A 24,170-nucleotide genomic window follows, 5' to 3' on the forward strand; every position below is an offset into this window, starting at 1 on the left:
CCGGCCATAGGCCGGCTTTGGAACTTTTTTAACCTGTCTTTTTTTCTTTTCCACAGGAAGAAGAAAAGATGAAGCAGATGTACTTTAAATATTTCTGATTTTATCAGTAAATGTACAAATTATATATATAATACATATATTTATTACAGAACTCTCCATGGTGGTTTCTTTGTAACTGAACACTCTACAAAGTGACTTCTTCTTGCTGCTCTCTCTATAGGGTGAATTGTTTGTAGCTGAACAATATACAAGTAACTTCTTCTAGCTGATCTCTCTACAGGGTGGTTTGTTTGTAGCTAAATTCTGTGCAGGTGATTTGTTTGCAGCTGAGCTCTTTACAGAATGGTTTCTTTGTAGCTGAACTCTCTACAAGGTAACTTCTTCTAACTGATCTTTCTACAGGGTAATTTGTTTGTGGCTGAATTTTCTACAGGGTGATTTCTTTGCAGCTGAACTCTCTACATGGTGGTTTCTTTGTAACTGAACTCTCTACAAGGTAATTTCTTCTAGCTGATCTCTCTAGAGGGAGATTTGTTTGTAGCTGAACCCTCTACAGGTGATTTGTTTGCAGCTGAACTCTCTACATGATGGTTTCTTTGTAGCTGAACTCTCCACAAGGTAACTTCTTCTAGCTGATCTTTCTACAGGGTGATTTGTTGTAGCTGAACTCTCTACAAGGAAACTTCTTCTAGCTGATCTCTCTACAGGGAGATTTGTTTGTAGCTGAACTCTATACAGGTGATTTGTTTGCAGCTGAACTCTCTACATGATGGTTCTTTGTAGCTGAACTCTCTACAAGGTGGCTTCTTCTAGCTGACCTTTCTACAGGGAGATTTGTTTGTAGCTAAACTCTCTACAGGTGATTTGTTTGCAGCTGAACTGTTTACATGCGTATGATGGTTTCTTTGTAGCTGAACTCTCTACAAGGTAACTTCTTCTAGCTGATCCCTCTACAGAGAGATTTGTTTGTAGCTGAACTCTCTACAGGTAATTTGTTTGCAGCTGAACTCTCTACATGATGGTTTCTTTGTAGCTGAACTCTCAACAAGGTAACTTCTTCTAGCTGATCTCTCTACAGAGAGATTTGTTTGTAGCTGAACTCTCTACAGGTGATTTGTTTGCAGCTGAACTCTCTACATGATGGTTTCTTTGTAGCTGAACTCTCCACAAGGTAACTTCTTCTAGCTGATCTTTCTACAGGGTGATTTGTTAGTAGCTGAACTCTCTACAAGGAAACTTCTTCTAGCTGATCTCTCTACAGGGAGATTTGTTTGTAGCTGAACTCTATACAGGTGATTTGTTTGCAGCTGAACTCTCTACATGATGGTTTCTTTGTAGCTGAACTCTCTACAAGGTGACTTCATCTAGCTGACCTTTCTACAGGGAGATTTGTTTGTAGCTGAACTCTCTACAGGTGATTTGTTTGCAGCTGAACTCTCTACATGATGGTTTCTTTGTAGCTGAACTCTCTACAAGGTAACTTCTTCTAGCTGATCTCTCTACAGAGAGATTTGTTTGTAGCTGAACTCTCTGCACGTGATTTGTTTGCACCTTAACTCTCTACATGATGGTTTCTTTGTAGCTGAACTCTCCACAAGGTAACTTCTTCTAGCTGATCTCTCTACAGGGAGATTTGTTTGTAGCTGAACTCTCTACAGGTGATTGGTTTGCAGCTGAACTCTTTACATGATGGTTTCTTTGTAGCTGAACTCTCTACAAGGTAACTTTTTCTAGCTGATCTCTCTACAGAGAGATTTGTTTGTAGCTGAACTCTCTACAGGTGATTTGTTTGTAGCTGAACTCTCTACATGATGGTTTCTTTGTAGCTGAACTCTCCACAAGGTAACTTCTTCTAGCTGATCTTTCTACAGGGTGATTTGTTTGTAGCTGAACGAAACTTCTTCTAGCTGATCTCTCTACAGGGAGAATTGTTTGTAGCTTAACTCTCTACAGGTGATTTGTTTGCAGCTGAACTCTCTACATGATGGTTCTTTGTAGCTGAACTCTCTACAAGGTGACTTCTTCTAGCTGACCTTTCTACAGGGAGACTTGTTTGTAGCTGAACTCTCTACAGGTGATTTGTTTACAGCTGAACTCTTTACATGATGGTTTCTTTGTAGCTGAACTCTCTACAAGGTAACTGATGTCTCTACAAGGTCACTAGTTTGTAGTTGAACTCTCTACATGGTGGTTTCTTTGTAACTGAACTCTCTACAGGGTGACTTCTTTTAGCTGACCTTTCTACAGGGTGATTTGTTTGTAGCTGAACTCTATACAGGTGATTTGTTTGCAGCTGAACTCTCTACATGATGGTTTCTTTGTAGCTGAACTCTCTACAAGGTAACTTCTTCTAGCTGATCTCTATACAGGGAGATTTGTTTGTAGCTGACCTCTCTACATGGTGGTTTTTTTGTAGCTGAACTTTCTACATACAAAGTGACTTGTTCTAGCTGGTCCCTCTACAGGATGACTTGTTTCTAGCTGATCTCTCTGCAGGGTGACTTGTTTCTAGCTGAACTCTACCGGATGATCTGTTCGTAGCTGAACTCTCTACAGGATGATTTGTTTACAGCTGAACTATCTACATGGTGGTTTCTTTGCAGCTGAATTCTCTACAAGGTGACTTCTTCTAGCTGAACTCTCTATAGGGTGATCTTCTCGTAGCTGAACTCTCTGCAGGGTGATTCGTTTGCAGCTGAACTTTCTATATGATGGTTTGTTCATAACTGAACACTCTACAAGGTAACCTCTTCTAGCTTATCTCTTTACAGGATAACTTGTTTCTAGCTGAACTCTCTACATGGTGATTTGTTGGTAGCTAAACTCTCTACAATTCGATTTGTTTGCAGCTGAACTCTCTACATGGTGGTTTCTTTGTAGCTGAACTCTCTACAAGGTAGCTTCTTCTAGCTGATCTCTCTACAGGATGACTTGTTTCTAGCTGAACTCTCTACAGGGTGATCCTTTCGTAGCTGAACTCTCTACAGGGTGATTTGTTTGCAGCTGAAGTCTCTACATGATGGTTTGTTTGCTGCTGAACTCTCTACAAGGTAACTTCTTCTAGTTGATTTCTCTACAGGGTGACTTGTTTCTAGCTGATCTCTCTACAAGGTGATTTGTTTGTAGCTGAACTCTGTACAGTTTGATTTGTTTGCAGTTGAACTTTCTACATGGTTGTTTCTTTGTAGCTGAACTCTCTACAAGGTAACTTCTTCTAGTTGATCTCTCTACAGGATGACTTGTTTCTAGCTGAACTCTCGACAGGATGATCTGTTCATAGCTGAATTCTCTACATGGTAGTTTCTTAGTAGCTAAACTCTTTACAAGGTGACTTCTTCTAGCTGATCTCTCTATAGGGTGATTTGTTTGCAGCTGAACTATCTGCAGGGTGATTTGAACTCTCTACAAGGTGATGTTTTCTAGTTGATCTCTCTACTCAGTCTGGATGACTTGTTTCTAGCTGATATACAGTGTGATCTGTTAAGTTTCTACCTGATCTCTCTATAGAGTTATATCTTGTTTGTATAGCTGAACTCTTTTACATGGTGGTTTTTTGATTGGTTGCTGAACTCTCTCTCCATGGTGACTTGTTTGTACTACAGAGTGACTTGTTTGTAGCTGAACTCTCTACAGAGTGACTTACTTGTAGCTGAACATTGCATAAAGTAACTTGTCTGTAGCTGATCTAGATGAACTCTCTACTAGGTAGCTTTTTTGTAGCTGAACCCTTTACGCAGTGACTTGTTTGTAGCTGAATTCTCTACAGAGTGACTTGTTGTAGCTGAACTCTCTACAAGGTGACTTGTTTATAGTTGAATTCTCTTCAGTGTGACTTATAATGTTCTGAATCTCTACAGCAACATATTTGTAGCTGAACTCTCTACAGGATGACTTGCTTGTAGCTGAATTGTCTATAAGATTAACTGTTTGTAGCTGAACTCTCTACAGAATAACTTGCAATGCCAAAGAAATTCTATAATGGAGTAAGTTATAAACGTAGCTGAATGCTTTATTAGGATGACTGTTCTATTAGAGTATCTCGATCTCGCATATGCTACACGTAGTTGGCTTTGGAATCATAACTCAGTGGTTTGTAATCCGATTCTTCTGTACTACTGCAAGGACTTTCTATGATAATTATTCCAGCTACACACCGATTTTCAGCTCACTGTTCTAAGCGGTTTGGCTGGTCGATCACGTAATTGTGACATAGGTTGGGTTTTGTGTCATATCTCGATGGCCTTTAACCGGATTCCTTTCAAACCACAAAAAGGCACTCCTACGATAGTTACTCCATCTACATAGCAATTTTCAGCTCATTCCTTCAAGCGGTTTACCCTGTGGGCGTGACAGACCTTCGACCTTATTTTACGCAGATAATCGGTCATAACTCCGTGAATGTTCATCAGATTCCTACCAAACTTGGTACTGAGATTCGCCTTAATGAGCCCTTTAAGTGTGCCAAATTTCAGCCCGATCCAAGCACGCATTCGTGTTTTATTGCGGATTTTGCAAAGTGTGCGAAAAGAAGAAGTAGAAGAAGAAAAAAACGAAGAAAAAAACCCAAACTTTGGCCGCTCGTATCTCGGAAATGGCAGGAGCGATTTTCTTCAAATTTGGTATGTGGACTCCCCTACCTCGCCGGCATTTCTGTAGCAACTTTGGGTTTAATAGGATAAGGAATCACGGAGCTACAAAGGTGTGAAAATCACGTTTACTTTCTTCCTGTAAATATACTCACGGTGTGGCGCGCCGGCTACTTGGGCCGCACGACACACTACCGTGTGTCTTGATATATGAGCAGTGTGCTCATCTTACCTAGTTGGTTCTCTAGAATGACTGTGGTTGGTTTGTAACTGACATAGTAATCACCCATTACGGCACTCCCATATATTATGAGACTATAATACAATACTTGTTAACATGGCATTGAATAAAGAGATTAACATTGTTGCTATAAATTGTAGACATGTAGAAGCGAGTTGCTTATGCTACACAGCTACAGTGAACTTAAACCTCAGTGCTAAATGTGGCAGAAAAACTTTGTGAGGATGTTGAGTTATCAAGACAATATCAAACAGACAAAGTCATATTGGTGCAGCAAACAGCTGTTGTCAGATTACAAATGTATTCTGGATTAAAGCCAGAGGCATTGGATTAGAACAATACATGTGACCCAGTCTGAGAAAACCGGGCTTATCGCCTATTTAAAAGTATCCAGAAACGCCGGTTTTAAGTATTTAGTGTGTTGCAGCTCGCCAATGGTTGAAGCTATGCGTACCAAATTTTCACATGTTTTACCCCAATTCCTTACCTTCCAGAGCATCCACTGTGCAAGTAGCCAACAACTAAGTTTCCCGCCATTTTAGATAGTTTTTAAACCGAGGTTGACTGTATCAGGCGAGCTGCAAATTGGGTGGGAGGCGAGGGGCCCTGGAAGGCAGGCAAGATGGTGTTCAAAAATTGAAAGGGAAGGCCAAGGGATGAATTAGGCCAAGTTTTGGGCCATTTAGGTCTCAAAACTGGCTAAACTGAAAGAAAATTCACAGCAGAGGTGCTTATTGAACACCACAGAGCTGTACAGCCACATACAGTCATCCCCAGGCTGACCAGAGCTCCATTAAGGCCCCACACCACACGTACGGATCGCCATTGGGTTTGGGAAAAGCAGCCAGCAAAACCAGACCACTCAAGTCTAGCTGATTTTGATTGTGGAAATAGATAGTTTATTCATGTAGCTTTGTGTCCTGGGTGAAAAATTGAATCTGCTGACATGGGCGCTAAGACCGATTTTCTCAGACTGCATGGGTCACATATAGGAATTTAATAGTCTACAGTAGAAACTCCTGCAATCACAAACTACAGAACACAAGCAACTGTCTTCGTTAATGCATTCATATGAAAACAGTAACATTTTGTGAATAAATTATATTTCAAATAGTAAAAAGCACACAAATTGGATTTTGTACATAATCCCACCACACAGAGTATAACCTGGATATGTACTACCCCATGGTAGTTCACTGACCTATCATGCCTATTTAACATGGTCCATGGGTGGGAGAAAATAGTGACCTGTTTTATCATCATTATAACTTTAGAACCGAATAAGCTTTGGACTTTCTGTAAAAAAGAAACTTATTCTTTACGGGGGTTGAATTTGACTACAAGTTTGTGGATATTGGATCATATAAACATGAAATATACACAAAATTGACAGCTTTTATTATTATTATTATTAGCACTTTTGAACATAAAATTGCCTGTAAAGGTCACCAAAGTTCAAACCTTAGGTGGCTCCCAATTGAGAAATTATCTTTGTCATACACAAACTTTATACCAAGTTTCATGCTTTTATCCAAAAGAGCAAAAAAAGTTTTTTTAAAAGCTGACAACCCTCCCTACTACTGATTCAATACCAATAACCAATAAATACTAATTTTATGCTTGTCTGTTTATGGCTATGGCTATATAAAGTTTATTACAATGCTTGTGTTTGTTTGCACTCTTTGATAAACAAGTAAATATCTTCCAAGGTAGGTATGCATGATTGTACTATTAGGATATGTTATGAGCTGGCAACGGTGGCTCAGTGGTGAAGAGTTTGGGAGTTAAGTCTGGAAGTCTCTGGATTGAACCCTGGAGAACTTTTTTACAGCATTTTTCATGCACTTTCTAAATTTTTGGGTGACTGTTCTATTAGAGTATTTTGACTCTGCAAATTTACTCTATAGTTTCTGTTGACTTTTTCCTTGTAAATCTATAGGTGTATCAGTGCAATTTCACAAAATGTTTGAGCTATGATGGTTACCTTATACACCTACCAAAATTTTACCGCAAGTGTTTAACCCTGTAGGTGTGACAAAATGTCGGCATTTTTAATGCAAATGATGATCTATAGCTCTATCTATGACTATTCGTCAAATTTTCACCAAACTTGATATATATGTGATTTTGCCAAAATATGTTCCTAAAATGCAACAAATTTCAAGAAAATCTTGCTCAAATTTGGTATGTGGCGTTGCTGAAGGTGGAGGGAGGGAATTTGCAGTACAAAAATAATTCCAATTCAAAAAGGGAGCACAGAGCTGAAGTCATGTGTAAATATTATATACACTGCAGCTGCTAATAGGAACATGAGTGCTATATAGTAAATGATTACCTGGTAAACTGCCACATCTCACTCCAGCATCTTCACTATGACTACAAGATCTTGTAACACCAACTCCAAGATGACCACAACTGGCCAGTGTTGATTCACTACCAGTACAAGCAACATTATCTAGCCAGATTGATCCTGATCCTTGACCAAACCCAGCTGAATACACTGCTGTTCCTGATGATCCAAATCCCAGTTGTCTACACACCACACCAGCATCAATACTACTCCATCCATCATCACACACTGTACCCCATCTACCATTGTAGTAGACTTCTACTCTACCCTCATTGTATGAACTGCCTCCAACTAGTCTGATCAGAACTAGAGGTATAAAAACAAAAGCAGCTAATAAAACATACAAACTTGCCTTGATCTAGTTCTCAGGGGGGTCTAGGAGCTGATATGTTCTAATAACAGTGTGACTTGAAGCTCTTCTCTAGGAAGTCATAGTAATGTGTTGTTACCTTTTAGTATGGGAAGACAAGGAGAACACCATTGCTCCTTTTTGCTACTATAGAAGACACTCTAGCCATATAATACACTATTGGCCTGCTTTAGACAAGATCAGTGCCTTGCACCCTCTAACTCTAACTCACCTTAAACTCATCAAAGCCTCTTAGTGTGTTTGACAATCTACTAGACTGCTACAACAGTCCCAAGTTGATGCATCTAGCTATAGAATACCTCCTGAGATAATGCGTAAGTGATTCAGTCAAGGATGCTGTATTGGAATCGCATGCACCTAATGATTCATTTCCTAACTTATCAAAGTGGATTGGAGGGTGCCTTCAACTCATGAAAACTTTTCTCCACACAAACAGTAGAAGCTCATTGTTCACATAGTTGCCACAGCAATATTGAAATGTTAATAATTACCATGCAAAAACAGCCAAGGGCTCAGCGTTTAAAAGCCTGGGTGAAAAAGTTGTGAAATCAAAGTTGATGGCCATGAAATGGCTGCAATGATGTAAATGATAATGCACAAAGCCATTGTTTAAAATTTATTACAATCATCAGCACAATTACAACCCTTTCATGGGTACCACTTTTGATTTCACAACTTTTCCACCTAGGCTTTTGAAGGCCACACCCCTTTTATACAGTTTTCACATGAATTTCAGTTGTTTTGGTGTTTTAAATATCCTTGTAGAGAGATCAAGAAATTTTAATTACGACAATTCAGGTGAATTTGTGTTGCCTCCTCCACTAGGATTCGGCACCAAATTCACCTGAATTGTCGTAATTAAAATTTTTGCCATTAACCTACCATCACAGCCATTTCTTGGCCGCCACCTTGGATTTCACATCTTTTTTCATCCTGGCCTTTTTGAGGGCCGCACTCTTTTTTTTTACAGCTTGGCTGTTTTGGTTTAGACATCACTTCTTTTTGTATTGCAAGTCACAAAGCCAGCCATTAACTGGCTTTGGTGCTTCCTTCTAACTAGTTTTCTTTTCTTTTCTGTAGGAATATTGGAACAAAGGAAGAAATGTTGTGTACAGTTTTTTGTCTGTTTAAAAATATTTGTATATTTAACAATGAAAGATGATTTTGTTTCCAACACATATTTCTACAGGTTGATTTGTTTGTAGCTGATCCCTATAAGGTAACATGTATCCAGCTGATATCTCTACAGGGTGACTTGTTTGTAGCTGAACTTTCAACTTGATGGTTTCTTTGTAGCTGTATTCTCTACAAGGTAACTTCTTCTAGCTGATCTTTTTACAGGGCAATTTATTTGTAGCTGAATTCTCTACAGGGTGGTTTGTTTGCAGCTGAACTCTATACAGGATGATTTCTTTGTAGCTGAACTCTCTACAGGGTAGTTTTTTTCTAGCTGAACTCTCTCTAGGGTGATCACTTCACAGCTGAACCCTCTACAAGGTGGCTTCTTCTATCTGATCTCTCTACAATGTGATTTATTGGTAGCTGAACTCTCTCTACAAGGTGACGTTTTCTAGCTGAGCTCTCTCTTATTTCTAGCTAATCTCTCTACAGAGTAACTTGTTAGCAAAGCTGAAGTCTTTACATGGTGGATTTTGGTGGTTAAACTCTCTGCATGAAGACTTGTTTGTAGCAGAACTTCTGAAGAGTGAATTGTTTGTAACTGAACTCTCTGCAGGGTGTATGACTTGTTTATAGCTGAACTCTCTTCAGTGTGACTTGTAATGTCTGAATCACTACAGCAATATATTTGTAGCTGAATTCTCTATAGGGTGACTTGCTTGTTGTTGAACTGTCTATAAGATTAATTGTTTGCAGCTGAACTCCCTACAGAATAACTTGTAATGTAATAGAATTCTATAATGGAGTAAATAAATTATCCGAATGCTCTATTAGGGTGACTGTTCTATTAGAGTATCTCAATCTCGAATTTGCTACACGGAGTTGGCTTTCGAATCATAACTCAGTGGTTTGTAATCCGATTCTTCTGTACTACTGCAAGGACTTTCTATGAAGATTATTCCAGCTATACACCGATTTTCAGCTCATTGCTCTAAGGGGTTTGCCTAGTAGGCGTAAAAACTAACACTTTTTATTTATAAAAATCGATCGCGTAATTGTGACACAGGTTGGGTTTTGTGTCATATCTCCATGGTCGTTATCTCGATTCTTTTCAAACCACCAAAAGGCACTCCTACGATGGTTACTCCATCTACATAGTAATTTTCAACTGCTTCCATGAAGCAGTTTACCCTGTAGACGTGACAACAAATCGAACTTGTTTTACGCGAATAATCGGTCATAACTCCTGATCCATTCATCGGTTTTGCAACAAATTTGATGCTAGAATTCGCCTTTGGACTCCTTTTCTGTGTGCCAAATTTTAAGGCGATCGGAGTACGCGTTTGCGTTTTATAACAATTTTTGCAAGTGTGCGAAAACACGAAGAAGAATCAAGACACATCACTCCTCTCAAACTGACCTTCAAGCCATTTTAGATGATTCATTGTATTGTATTATTGTATTAATGCTTTACAGTGACCAGCACTGAAGGTCTGCAGCAACATGTGCTGCAGCCTTAGGATTACCTAACCTAATTTCAAGGACTTAGACTTAGTGACTTATAGCTGAAAAGGTGTAACAGAAAAGGGGCCAAAGTAAGGAAAAAAATCCCTCCAACCCCAGGAATCGAACTGCAGGTCACCCAATGTCTAGTCGGGGCCACACTCAGTCCCCTCCAGGAGGGATGGATTTTCTTCCTTAATCCTAAAGTATTTATTGTATTAATTGTATTATTTATTGTAGTATTTATTCACTTTTTAAACAGCTTGTAAGCAGTTCCACTATTCGTGATCAAGCACGTCTGCGTGCTTTATCATATTCTTCTGGCACCAGCAGTGGTTGGCTTAAAGCACTTCCACAGCCTGCTTTGGGTCTAGCTATTCCTCCTCACGATTTTACTATAGCTTTACGTTTGTGGCTTGGCATTCCTTTGTTCCCTTCTTTACCACTCTGTACTTGTCTATCTGTCATTGACCAGTTTGGTGATCATCTGCTGGGGTGCTCTCATGGTCCCTTGAGGATCCAGCGTCATAATGCTTTAGTGTCTGTTGTACACCATGCCTTGCTCCAAAATCACCCTGGTGTTCTTAGGGAGTAAGGCATTTCATCTGACCAATCTCGTCCTGGCGACATATACCACCCTGACTTTCATCTTGGTCGTCCTGCCTATTTTGATCTCTCTGTCAGGAGTACCACTCAGTCTGCTGTCATATCTTCTGCTTCTTCTCAGGCTGGGTGGCCGCTGCTGTTGGTGAGATAGCTAAGGACAACCAATACCAGGACATTGTGAATGATAATGGAGGAGATTTTATCCCTCTTGTATGTGAGACCTTTGGTGTTTGGTCACTATATGCCCTATCAATTTTAGGATCCATAGCTGACAGAACAACTGTTAGAAACGGTTTACCTCGAAAGTTTGCTAGGCGCCAACTTCTCCAGCAATTGTCTGTGACTTTGTGGAGGTACAATGCGAAAATGATACTCCGCCAGTATTCGCTTACTGCTGAGGACGAATTTCCTGACTTTGACATTGGTTAAGTTAAGTACGTAGGTAGTGATAAGTATATAGTTAGGTAATAAGTAGTAGTATGGTGTAGTTTTCAGTATGTACGTGTGTTTTTGTTTACTGTACAGAAACCTCCAGACATACGGTAGTGTGTCGTGCGGCCCAAGAAGCCGGCGCGCCAAACCGTTATGGACGATATCAGCAATGACGTTTTCTGAAGTCAGAAAAACAAAATGGCCGTGCTAGTGTGGGGACTTTGTACAGGGAGGTATTGGGCGAGATAGTGTTTCCCTATGATAGCGTTTATAAATTCGGAAAAGGGCAAAGGTGAGGCATATAGTATATAATGCAATACAAATAAGCCTAGTTGTGTCCGAATTTAAAAATTTCGGTCTGCTTTCCTTATTGGAATGCATTTTGCCTCGTAACGGTACGTGTACTACTTCTTACCTTTATTATCTCGTGGTTCCAAATGTAGAAAACTATAGACAACATTCATTTCGAATACTGTGTGCTAAAGTCTCTGAAGCCCCCACACTAACACGGCCATTTTATCAATTATGACATCTATTTTCGTCATTGCGGATATCGTCCATTGACAGGAAGAAAGAAAACGTCATTTTCACATCTTTATATCTCGGTGATCCCTTATCCGATTGGAACCAAATTTGCTACAGAGTTGCCCGCCAGCCAGGGGAGTCTACATTCCACATTTGAAGGAAATCGCTCGTGCCATTTCCGAGATACGAGCTGCCAAAGTTTCGATTTTTTTTTCTTTTTTCTTCGTGTTTTTGCACACTTGCAAAAATTGCTATAAAACGCAAACTCGTACTCCGATTGCCTTGAAATTTGGCACACAGAAAGGGAGTCCAAAAGCGAATCCTAGTATCAAATTTGGTGCAAATCCGATGAATGGTTCAGGAGTTATGACAAATCATTCGCGTAAAACAAGATCGATTTGTTGTCACGCCTACAGGATAAACCGCTTCATGGAATGAGCTGAAAATCGGTTCGTGGATAGATCAACTATTGTAGGAGTGCCTTTTGGTAATTTGAAAGCAATCGAAATAAAGATATGACACGAAATCGAAGGTGTGTACCAATTGCGCGATCGAGATTCGTGAAAAAAAATACCAAGAATTTGCACGTCTACCAGGCAAACCGCTTAGAGCAGTGAGCTGAAAATCGGTATATAGCTGGAATACTCATCCTAGAAAGTCCTTGCAATAGTACAGAAGGATCGGATTACAAACCACTGAGTTATGATTCGAATGCCAACTCCGTGTAGCAAATGCGAGATCGAGATACTCTAATAGAACAGTCACCCTAATAGAGCATTCAGCTTACTCCATTATAGAGTTCTATTACATTGCAAGTTATTCTGTAGGGAGTTCAGCCGCAAACAGTTACTCATATAGACAGTTTAACTGGAAGCAAGTTATCCTGTGGAGAGTTAAGCTACAAATATATCACTGTAGAGATTCAGAACATTACAAGTCACACCGAAGAGAGTTCAGCTATAAACAAGTCATGCACCCTGTAGAGAGTTCAGCTACAATTAAGTCACTCTCTACAGAATTCAGCTACACACAAGTCACTGTGGAAAGAGTTCAGCTACAAACAAATTACCCTGTAGAGAGATCAGCTACAAACAAAACACTTTGTAGAGAGTTCAGCTACAAACAAATCAACCTTTAGAGCAATCAGCAACAAACAAATCAACTTGTAGAGAGATCAGCTAGAAACAAATCAACCTGCAGAGAGATCAGCTACAAACAAATCAGCTTGTAGAGAGATCAGTTACACACAAATCAACCTGTAGAGAGATAAGCTAGAAACAAATCACCCTGAGGAGATTTCAGCTACAAAAAGTCACCCTGTAGAGACATTAGCTAGAAACTAGATGTGGGAGTTCAGCTAGAAGCAAATCACCCTGTAGAGAGTTCAGCTAAAACAAATCAACCTGCAGAGAGATCAGCTACAAACAAATCACCTTATAGAGAGTTCAGCTACAAACAAATTACCCCGTTAAGAGAGATCGGCTACAAACAAATCAACCTGCAGAGAGATCAGCTACACACAAATCAACTTGTAGAGAGATCAGCTGCAAACATATCACCCTGTAGAGAGATCAGCTAGAAACTAGACACAATGTAAGGAGTTCAGCTACAAGCAAATCACCCTGTAGAGAGTTCAGCTAAAACAAATCAACCTGCAGAGAGATCAGGTACAAACAAATCACCTTATAGATAGTTCAGCTACAAACAAATTACCCTGTAGAGAGATCGGCTACAAACAAATCAACCTGCAGAGAGATCAGCTACACACAAATCAACTTGTAGAGGGATAAGCTACAAACAAATCACCCTGTAGAGAGATCAGCTAGAAACTAGACACAATGTAAGGAGTTCAGCTACAAGCAAATCACCCTTTAGAGAATTCAGCTAAAACAAATCAACCTGCAGAGAGATGAGGTACAAACAAATCACCTTATAGATAGTTCAGCTACAAACAAATTACCCTGTAGAGAGATCAGCTACAAACAAATCAACTTGTAGAGAGATCAGCTACAAACAAATCACCCTGTACAGAGATCAGCTAGAAACTAGACACAATGTAAGGAGTTCAGCTACAAGCAAATCACCCTGTAGAGAATTCAGCTAAAACAAATCAACCTGCAGAGAGATCAGGTACAAACAAATCACCTTATAGATAGTTCAGCTACAAACAAATTACCCTGTAGAGAGATCAGCTAGAAACTAGACACAATGTAAGGAGTTCAGCTACAAGTAAATCACCCTGTAGAGAATTCAGCTAAAACAAATCAACCTGCAGAGAGATCAGGTACAAACAAATCACCTTATAGATAGTTCAGCTACAAACAAATTACCCTGTAGAGAGATCAGCTACAAACAAATCACACTGTAAAGAGATCAGCTAGAAACTAGACACAATGTAAGGAGTTCAGCTACAAGCAATACACCCTGTAGAGATTACAACTACAAACAAATCACCCTGTAGAGAGATCAGCTCAAAACAAATCGCCCTGTAGAGAGATCAGCTAGAAACTAGACACGATGTAAGGAGTTTAGCTACAAACAAATCACCCTTTAGAGAGTTCAGCTACAAACAAATCACCTGTAGAGAGTTCAACTACAAACAAATCAACCTGTGGAGAGATCAGCTAGAAGAAGTCACCTTTTTTTTAATTTTTTAATTTTTTTATTTTTTATTTATTTTTTTTTATAAGGCTTTTCAGCATGGGTACAACTACATACAGATACAGTGGTTATACATTCATGAAAACAATATTAGTCCATGCTGAGGGTCCACTAGCAACCTGTGCTAGTGGCCTGAGTATGTTACAAAAATTAATTACTTAACTACAGTAAGTATTTAATTATAAATCAATTAGTATGTAACTACAAGAGATCAAAGTTCATGACAAGATGATTGCTGACACAGTTACCACACGGACAGAGATAGTGATATTTGTGTGGGTCAGTAGAATTGAAGTTTGTGATAAAATGATTCCAGAGAAAGAGATTTGATGCGTCTTTTGATGGTTTCTATAGGCAAACTTATATCAATGATTGGTAGGGAATTCCAAAGGCGACAGATTCGGTTGAAATAAAAATGACGCTCTTTATTAGTAAAGAATATGTTGTGGTGTAACTTGACTGAATTGGATCTTGTAGTACTATGGGAGAATGAAATGTAGAGGTTGATATTGAAGCTTGGAGTGGGATGTTTCAGAGAGTTGACAAAAAAGATTATGTCTGATATTTCAAAGATGTACATTAATGGAAGCAAATTGAGTTTTGTCAGCCGTGTTTTGTAGTCTGAGGAGAAGTCTTGTAAAATATATTTAGTTGCCCTACGTTGAAGTTGTTCAATTTTGGAGATGTCTTTTAAGAGATGAGGTCGCCACACTGGTGCACAGTATAGGAGCTGCGATCTTACTAAGGATATATATAGTTTGAGCGTAACCGAAGGCACAGTGGTTTTACAAAAGGTTCTACGTACAAGTCCCAGAGTCTTATAGGCTTTCTTTAGAATGTAGTCATGATGCTCGTTCCAATTGAGATTATCACTAATCAGGACACCTAGGTCTTTATGCAAATGAGAAGTGTTTATAGGATTGCCATTGATGTTATAAGTGTATGTAAATTTACATTTAAACGACAGATGGGTACTTTTAGAGGAATGAAATGACAAAAGAGATGTTGTGCTCCAATTTGATAAGCAGTTTAAATCATGTTGTAAGAGCTGCATGTCGCTAGGTACTTTGATATGTTTAAAGCATTTTGTATCATCTGCAAAAAGAAAGATTTTACTGTAAGTGATGGCACAGGAGATATCATTCATGTAAATAATGAATAATAAAGGACCAAGTATACTACCTTGAGGTACTCCTGATTTAACAGGGAGAAGATTGGAATTACAGCCATTAATTGATACAAATTGAGACCTATTAGTAACATACGCCAGAAACCATGACCAGAGTTCACCGCCAATATCGAACATACGAAGTTTGTGAAGTAGATGTGAATGAGAAATAGTATCAAAAGCCTTGGTGATATCCAGGTAAATGATATCCAGCTGATGACGAGAGGTAAAAATGTCAGATAAAACTAAAAGGAGTTGTTGTACTGATGAATGATTCTGAATAAATCCAAACTGGGCAGGATTTATTCTGCTAGTAACATGTCCAATAATTTTATTGTGCAGTATTCGTTCCAACACTTTAGAAGTATTACTGAGTAAGGATATCGGTCGGTAGTTGTTGATATGGGTAGGGTCACCAGATTTAAACACAGGAATTATTTTGTGAACTTTCCATTCACAAGGAAGATAACCAAATTTTAATGTCAGATTGAAAAGATAGTGAAGAGGTTTATAGAGGACCGAAGCACACTTAGAAAGTAGAATGGGTGGGATGCCGTCTGGGCCCATGGCCTTGGATGTGTCTAAGCTTACCAATGCTTCATAGACATCAGCTTCAGTGATTGTAATATGACAGAGTGATACAGGACAATAGGAGTTAAAAGAAGGCAGTAAATCAGTGGAAGTGTTATTAAAAATTGAGTAAAAGTAATTGTTGAAAGCATTGGCTTTGTCATTATCACAGTTGAATGTCGTAGAATTGTGATACATAGTGGAGGGGATAGATTTGGATTTTGTAAACCCTCTGATATATTTGTAAATTTTGGGATTGTCAGATGTAGTGACTAAATTGGATTCATATGTCATTTTAGCATTGCTGATCTTTGCTTGAAGCAGGTTTTGGGAGGTTTCCAGCTTATTTTTATTGTATTCAGTAGAGTTGTTGTTAAATTTACGTCTAAGTGAGCGTAGACAGTTGATGTGGTGTCTAATGTCGGAATTGAACCACACGGGCTGACTATTAGGTTTAATTGTAGTTATGGGAATAAAATGTGGTAGAGCATCTTTAATGGTGTTGCTAAGATATGACCACACAAATTCAATATCTTCAGACATGAGACAAGGTGTGAAATCAGAGTTATATAAAAAGTAACACAGGTTATTGTAGTTACCTTTAGAGTAATTTAGAAATGATGTAGCCCTTTGGTCACTGTCATTGTTCAATGATGAATGAGAGTCAAAGGTTATGACAAAATGGTCTGATGGGATAGGTAAAGGAGGATCACAGTGTATTCTTAGGTTCAAAATATTGTCAGGAGCATTGGTTAGGACTAGGTCAAGTATGTTACCAGCTATATGAGTAGGTTCATCTATCATTTGAACAAGGTTAAGGTCAAATACAACGTCACAGAAATTCGATGAAAAGGGGGATTGACCACATAGGGAATCCCAGTTGATATCTCCTAGATTGAAATCTCCCAGTAGAATTAAATGGCCAGTAAGATCCCTGAGGGTGTTAATGTAGCTCAGAAATTCTTGGCAATAATCGACCGATGAATCAGGAGGAATATATCCTAAGCAATACACAGTTGGTAAAGTAGATCCAATACTGATAGTTAGCATCTCTAGGTTGGTAGGGGATTGTAACACTTGATATGGTTTAGAAGATTTAACAGCAAACATTACTCCACCACCAAGAGTTTTGCGATCTTTCCGAATGATTGTATAGTTGTTAGGTAAAATTTCATTATCAAATATTTTTTCAGATAGCCAAGTCTCAGTTACTGCGATTATATCAGGAGAATTAGAGTATACATAGTTCTGAAACAAATCCATTTTATTGACTATACTACGAGTGTTCATTAAACATACATGATCTAGTCACTTGGGCTGGCTAATGGTAGCGGATGGGGGATCAGGAGATACTAAGGTTATTAATGGTGTTTGTTGGTCCATAAGTTGTGAGGCAGTGACAGGTTGGTCTGTAGGGGCTTGAGGTAGACTGGTGGGACAGATCTGAAAGACAGAGTTTTTGACTTGGCCATATAATTGGTTATTCACAAAGATACTGTTGTTACGTATCCTGATGATACTTCGACTGTACCCTTTCTGTAACAATTCCCACCTTTCCTTCAGCAAGACTGCCTCCCTTGTCCTTTCCTCCGGAGACAGGTCAGGTTTTATAAAAACCGGAGTTGATAAGGATCTCTTGTTGGCTAGGACTTGGTTGACGTGAATAACACTACGGAATTTGACAAGAATAGGCCTTGGTCTTGGCGATTGTACTTTGAATTTTCCAAGTCGATAGCAGTCCACAATGGTCCCAGGGTCAGGAGTAACACCCAGTCCACTGAAGATCGATGACACAGAGTCAAAATCTTTTTGGAGACGAGCTGGTCTGATTGTATTAGTAGGACATTCTTCAATTCCGTATACCACAACATTAAATCTACGGTCATTTGATGAGTTCATATTGGAGGTTGAAGCCAAGGGCCTGCTACTGGCTACAGATACTATGGCTCCCTTGTCAGTGTCGACTGATTTGCCAGCAGAAGTGCTGACGTTTTTAATAAAAGCAATTGTTTCTGCTAGGTCTTTTTCAAGCCTTGCACTACGAGTAGCAAGGTTATCGACCTTTGAAGAAAGGTCGGAAACTTCAGGTTGATCACAGGGACCAATTTTAGAAGCTAGCAGCTGTTTGAAACGCACATTGCACTTGTTGGTTTTACACAAGTAGATAATGTTATCATTGTTGACTGATAGGATTTCATTGAGAGACTTGAAATGGCTTTTTGAGATACCTTCACAAGTTGCGTGTACCCATGAGTAACATAGGTCACACTGTATTGTTTCGCTGTTTTTTCCCGTATTAGTACAACGTTTATTACAACATGCACACATATCAACGGTCTTACTTAGGGCCTGAGCCCTTAGAGTATCAGGGGAGACGTTATCATCAGGTTTCTTTCGCTTCACTCTATTCCTGTCAGTAGTTGGAGGCTTGCTCATGTTGACCTTTGTCACTAAACGTACGATAGAGGCGACTCTGTTGATGCACCCTTCGTATTAGAGGTGTCTCGTCGATATAAATAATCACAGCAACGCAAATCCCGGGTCTTAACTCTTCTTTGCTCAGAGAGGAAGACCCTAGCCAATCTTCGCATCACGTGATTTTTGTTTTTTACCTTGCAGAGAGTTCAGCTATAAAGAAACTACCATGTAGAGAGTTCAGTTGCAAACAAATCACCTGTAGAGAGTTCAGCTAGAAACAAGCCACATTGGAGAGAGATCAGCTAGAAACAAGTCACATTGTAGAGAGTTCATCTAGAACAAGTCACAATGTAGAGAGTTCAGCTACAAAGAAACTACCATGTAGAGAGTTCAGCAGCAAACAAATCACCCTGTAGAGAACTCAGCTACAAACAAATCGCCCTGTAGAAAGATCAACTAGAAGAAGTTACCTTGTAGGGAGTTCAGCTACAAACAAATCACCCTGTAGAGAGTTGGAAACAAGTTATCTGTAGGGAATAATTAACATGTAATAAATGCATTATTACATGTATATATATAATTTGTACATTTACTGATAAATTCAGAATTAGTTAAAGTATTTAAAAACTTCTTCATCTTTCTCTTCTTCCTGTAGTAAAGAAAAAAAGATAGGTTAAAAAATCCCCAAGGCCGGCTTTGGGTATACAAATACAAAAAGAAGTGAAATCTAATCCAAAACAGCCAAGCTGTAAAAAAAAGGGTGCAGCCCTGAGAAAGGCTATGGTGATAAAAGATGTGAAATCCAAGGTGGCAGCCAAGGAATGGCTGTGATGGTAGGTTAATGGTAAAAATTTTAATAACGACAATTCAGGTGAATTTTGTGCCAAGACCTAGCGGCACTAAATTCGCCTGAATTGTCATTATTAAAATTTTTACCATTAACCTACCATCACAGCCATTTCTTGGCCACCACCTTGAATTTCACATCTTTTTTTCACCATAGCCTTTCTGAGGGCCGCACTCTTTTTTTACAGCTTGGCTGTTTTGGATTAGATAATAATTACATAACCAAGTAATAAGAATAAGAAATGATGTCATAAATAATTAATGTACAGGCAAAGCTACGTAGCATATGCATGAACACTCACCGGCATCGGGTTAGACGATAGCCGAACGTCAAAACAATAAAACAGTTTGTTAAACAAGGTCCTCGTTCATTAGTTTGGTTTTCCAAATAACGCCATCTTGCTATCAGTTCCTAGTAACCAGTTTAAACACACGACGCGTTAGTTACGAGAAATGCCACTTGCATAACCTGTTTGGGTGTTCGGCAAACATTTTATATACACTGCGCATAAAACTAAACATTGAACTCGTATAACCGGGTTTGTATGGCCCGTATCCACAATGACGCATCGTAACGTCACAAAACAAAATGGCCGCGTTAGTTGGGGGAAGTGTGTACTGAAGTCATTGGAGCAATGGAGGTTACGAGTGAATTAGACGTTGCCAAGGACAGTATTGAAAAAGGTATGGTGCTATAATAATTAGGAAAATTTTAAGCTATGTTCTTGTAGAACAAGGAGACTCTGAGGGAGATATTTCATGTGATAGCGAGGGTAGTCAGTGCCTTGATCGTTGAAATGACGAATCCGCCGTGTCCGGGGTCGTGTCTTCACTTAGATCTAAGAAACGTGTTATATCGCCAGCAGTTAAAGCTTGGAGAGGGTCGTATTGTTGTGTTCCGCTTTGTCACAGCTCGTCATGAGAGAATCCAGAAAGAAAAAGACTAGGATTACCTGCTGTCTCATTTCATTGTTTCCCAGATCCCAAGATGCAGAAAGGGAAGGAATGGATTAAACGAATACGCAGGGATCCAGGCCCCAAATTCAAAATTACACAGAACACTGAAGTTTGTTCCTTGCATTTCAGACCAGAAGACTACCGTTTTAATGAATTACAACTGGAGTCATGCAGACCTCGCTTAATGCCAAATGCACATCCATCTGTGCTTCCTTGGACTACAACCGTGTTACAACATTCGACCATGACATCAAAGATAGCTGCTTCTTCACAGCAATGGTGTGATTTTAGATCAGATTCAACTGAACTATTTAGCTATGAACATCCTGCTGATGATCTCAGTGATACTTTTTCCACTTTTCTTGAAGCTGACAAAAGAATTCCAGACTTGGAATTAGAAATTAAGGAACTAAAGGATAAGTGTCATAGTCTGGAAATCGAAGTCAAGGAACTGAAAGCGGATCATAGACAGTTGGAAGTAAAAGTACAAAATCTCGAAGGCAAGCTACGGGAAAGTGATAGTAATGCAGCACAGCAACTTTTTCGTTTGGAGAATGTTAAACAGAAAGCTGGCCTAGTCAAATTTTATACAGGATTCCCAGATTATGAAACGCTAATGATTTTTTTATGACGAAGTCTTGAAGGATGATGCTGAAGTAATGCGGTTATGGAAGGGCAAAGATTGCAAAGATGATTTTGATGGAGTCAAGTGTGGACGGCCAAGTAAACTTTCATTACTCGAACAATTTTTTATGACACTTGTATGGCTACGCTTGGGACTTCCGGAGTTAGATCTTGCTAACCGATTTGGTATGTCACAATCATCAGTGTCACGCATCACCTTAATGTGGATCAATTTGATGTACCATAATTTCAAGGCGATAGTGCAATTTCCATCATGGAATGTAGTCAATAAATACATGCCAGAGATCTTTAAGAAGGATTATCCTAACACCAGGATCATTATAGATGCAACTGAGCTTGTTATAGAACGCCCCTCATCACTGTCACATCAATCGGCTACTTTTTCAAACTACAAGAATAGAAACACTGTGAAGGTACTGGTAGGAATTACACCCAGTGGCGTAATTTCTTGTGTCACAAACCTATGAAGGTTCCATATCTGACAGAAAATTGGTAGAACAGAGTGGATTACTGCAAATGTTAGAGCCTGGTGATGAAGTGATGGCAGACAAGGGTTTCCTTATTCAAGACCTACTTGCCCCATTAGGTGTTCGGTTAAATGTTCCTCCATTGCTGCAGTCCAATTCCCAAATGCCACCAGAAGATGTCGCTGTGACTAAGAAAATAGCCCAGTTAAGGGTACATGTAGAGCGAGCCATTGATAGAGTCAAAGAATTTCACATCTTACAGAAAGTCCTTCCAAGTTCAATATGGGATTCTATTAATGAAGTTATTTTTGTGTGCTGTATGTTAACTAACTTCAGTCCTCCTTTAGTATCATAATCTTTCAATGTTAAAATTATTACAGTGCTAGTAAACTAAGATTAACTACCTACCTACATTTACTGCAGAGTCATAATGACTATGACCATTATATATAATTAGTAATGGTGGAGGGCTGAATGATTTCCAGTGTTTACACAAATCCTGGGTTGTTACTGGAATGAAAATTCCTCCTGTCATCTTTGGGATTGGAGGTGGCTGACAAGGAAACCTGCGAGCATAAGAAGCGCTGTCGTTCATAACAGTTAGTACAACTATATCTCTTTTAAGCCCAATGGCTAGCAACCGAACTTCTAAGTCTCCACCCCACTCTGCTGGGTTGAGAATTGCTTGCTGTCTCTCCAACCACTGGGTAGTTGATAAGCCATCCTCTAAACGGACTGCAGGATAGTCACTCATTACTTTTACAACCATTTGTCTTAAATGCCTACTAATGATCCTGCAACCCCTACTGCTGCTGTCGACAAATCCAGCTTGGTGGGCTATAGCATGGTACAGGCAGCTGCCATCACCATACACTGAATGCTTCTGTAAGCTCAGTTGCTGGAGAACGTAGGGAAGTGACGGCAAACTTTGCTTTGTTATGGAGATGATCTCTAATTCCTCTTTTTTGGGAGCAAAAGCAGGTGGAATAGTCTTTGACTGGGCAACTGGTCCAGGTGTAAACAGTGATTTAGATAATGGTGGGGTAGTTTTGGATAAAGAAACAGGTGTCGCTGGAGATATCAGTGGAGTAGCTTTTACTGTGGGTGTTATTGATACTGGTGGAGTAGCCTTGGATAAAGATACGGGTATTGCTGGAGATACTAGTGGAGGAACTTGTGTTATTGATAGTGGTGGAGTAGTCCTGGATAAAGATACAGGTGTAACAGTCATTGTTTTAAATATCGGTGGTGGAGTAGCTTCTATGATTGATGTTTTAGATACTGGTGGCTTGGTCTTTGATGGGGAAACGGGTGTGTTGGGTTTTGATTCAAAAACAAGTGGATTGGTCTGTGATAAATAAACAGAAGAGCTGGACTTTGTACTAGGACTATCAGAGAAAATCGTATGAGGCACTACAGATGGTAAAAACTGTCCAAAGTAGAATGCTTGAGCTTTTTGTAGTGCTGATTTCATAAATACAGGATCATAGACAATCCGTTCTACAAAAACACTTTGAATTGGTGACCAGACCACAAAGTCACACCAGGAAAGTTGAGTGACGTACATCTGGGTCTGCACTTGATAATAATAATATGCATGACGTTTGGATAAGGACATTGTAGTGTTGTCTAAACATTGTAGTGTTGTCTAAAACAAGACAGAAGTTAGATACTTCTTTGCAAGCTACTTCAAAAAGCATATTATTACATGGAAAGGGACACTCCACCTCTAAGCACCCTCTCTTGTAATGTTCTTCCGAAGCATCATAGACAATTCCATCAGGAGTTGCGGCAAGCCAAGGCAGAGATGGGTGCACTGACAAACCACATGAATTTACTACAATAGATTTACCCATTTTACGTTGATAGTCCACGTATGACTTAATTGCTACTGATTCATGATCACTGCCATAGCGAATGGCAGGAATATCAATGGATCCAGGAGACAATTTTTTCTGAACAAAAGCTTCACAACTAGTAGTAGCCTTTTGATGACACACTTCTTTCATTATTGATGCTGTGATTCTGAGTTTCCGCTCTTTGTGCCAACGTTCAGAGTCTGACTGGGCCTGTGTGCTTGTAGCAAGTTGTCTGCAAGAGTCTGGGCTTAACCACACATGATTATAATACAGCTTGTCAACTAAATCTTGCTGCTGTACAGGCACAACCTGATCTTGGAGAACACAAGACTTGCTTGCATCTGGGGTACAAGCATACGAATGATCCAGCCTAATGGACTGCTGTGCTGTAGCTAACTCACTTAAATATTTCTTCTTTTTTGCAGCTGCTCGGTCTAATCGCTCTTGTCTTTCCCTTTTCATCACTTCAATTCTATTTTCAACAGCAGGTGGTGCATCTTCATCTAGCAGCTGAAGAAAACAGGAAGTCCCATATCTAGTCAGCATTGCTTTAGTTTGGCTAGCCTTCTTTTTCTCAGATTCAGTGGTAGCTAATAAAACAGCTTTATCGGCAGCATTCATCTTGCATTGCTCAAGCACAGCTAGCCGGTTATGTAGATTTCTTGCTTTATTCGGGTCAACGATTCTCTTTGAAACAGGACGACAGTCCCAAGAGTTTACACAGTGAACTTTACATCGTTTGTCAGTGCCATATTCTTTCTTACTTACAGTTACTTCATCAGTCGGCAGAGGCACAACATTACGTTTCCTAAGAATGTTCCATGTTTGCATGTACACCCTTTTAACT

At 39.4% G+C, this 24,170-nt stretch overlaps 1 protein-coding gene across 1 annotated transcript in view; it reads right to left on the minus strand.

Moving 5' to 3' along the window:
• LOC136261460 (scavenger receptor cysteine-rich type 1 protein M160-like) overlaps nt 1-24,170 on the minus strand; it is a gene marked incomplete at its 5' end in the record, with an annotated part of 163,506 nt that overhangs the window by 101,144 nt on the left and 38,192 nt on the right. The window contains 1 exon segment of the mRNA XM_066055468.1: nt 7,163-7,483. Coding sequence (XP_065911540.1) covers nt 7,163-7,483 — 321 coding nt within the window.

This window comes from Dysidea avara, chromosome 7 (assembly GCF_963678975.1).
Source record: "Dysidea avara chromosome 7, odDysAvar1.4, whole genome shotgun sequence".
NCBI classification, from domain to species: domain Eukaryota; kingdom Metazoa; phylum Porifera; class Demospongiae; order Dictyoceratida; family Dysideidae; genus Dysidea; species Dysidea avara.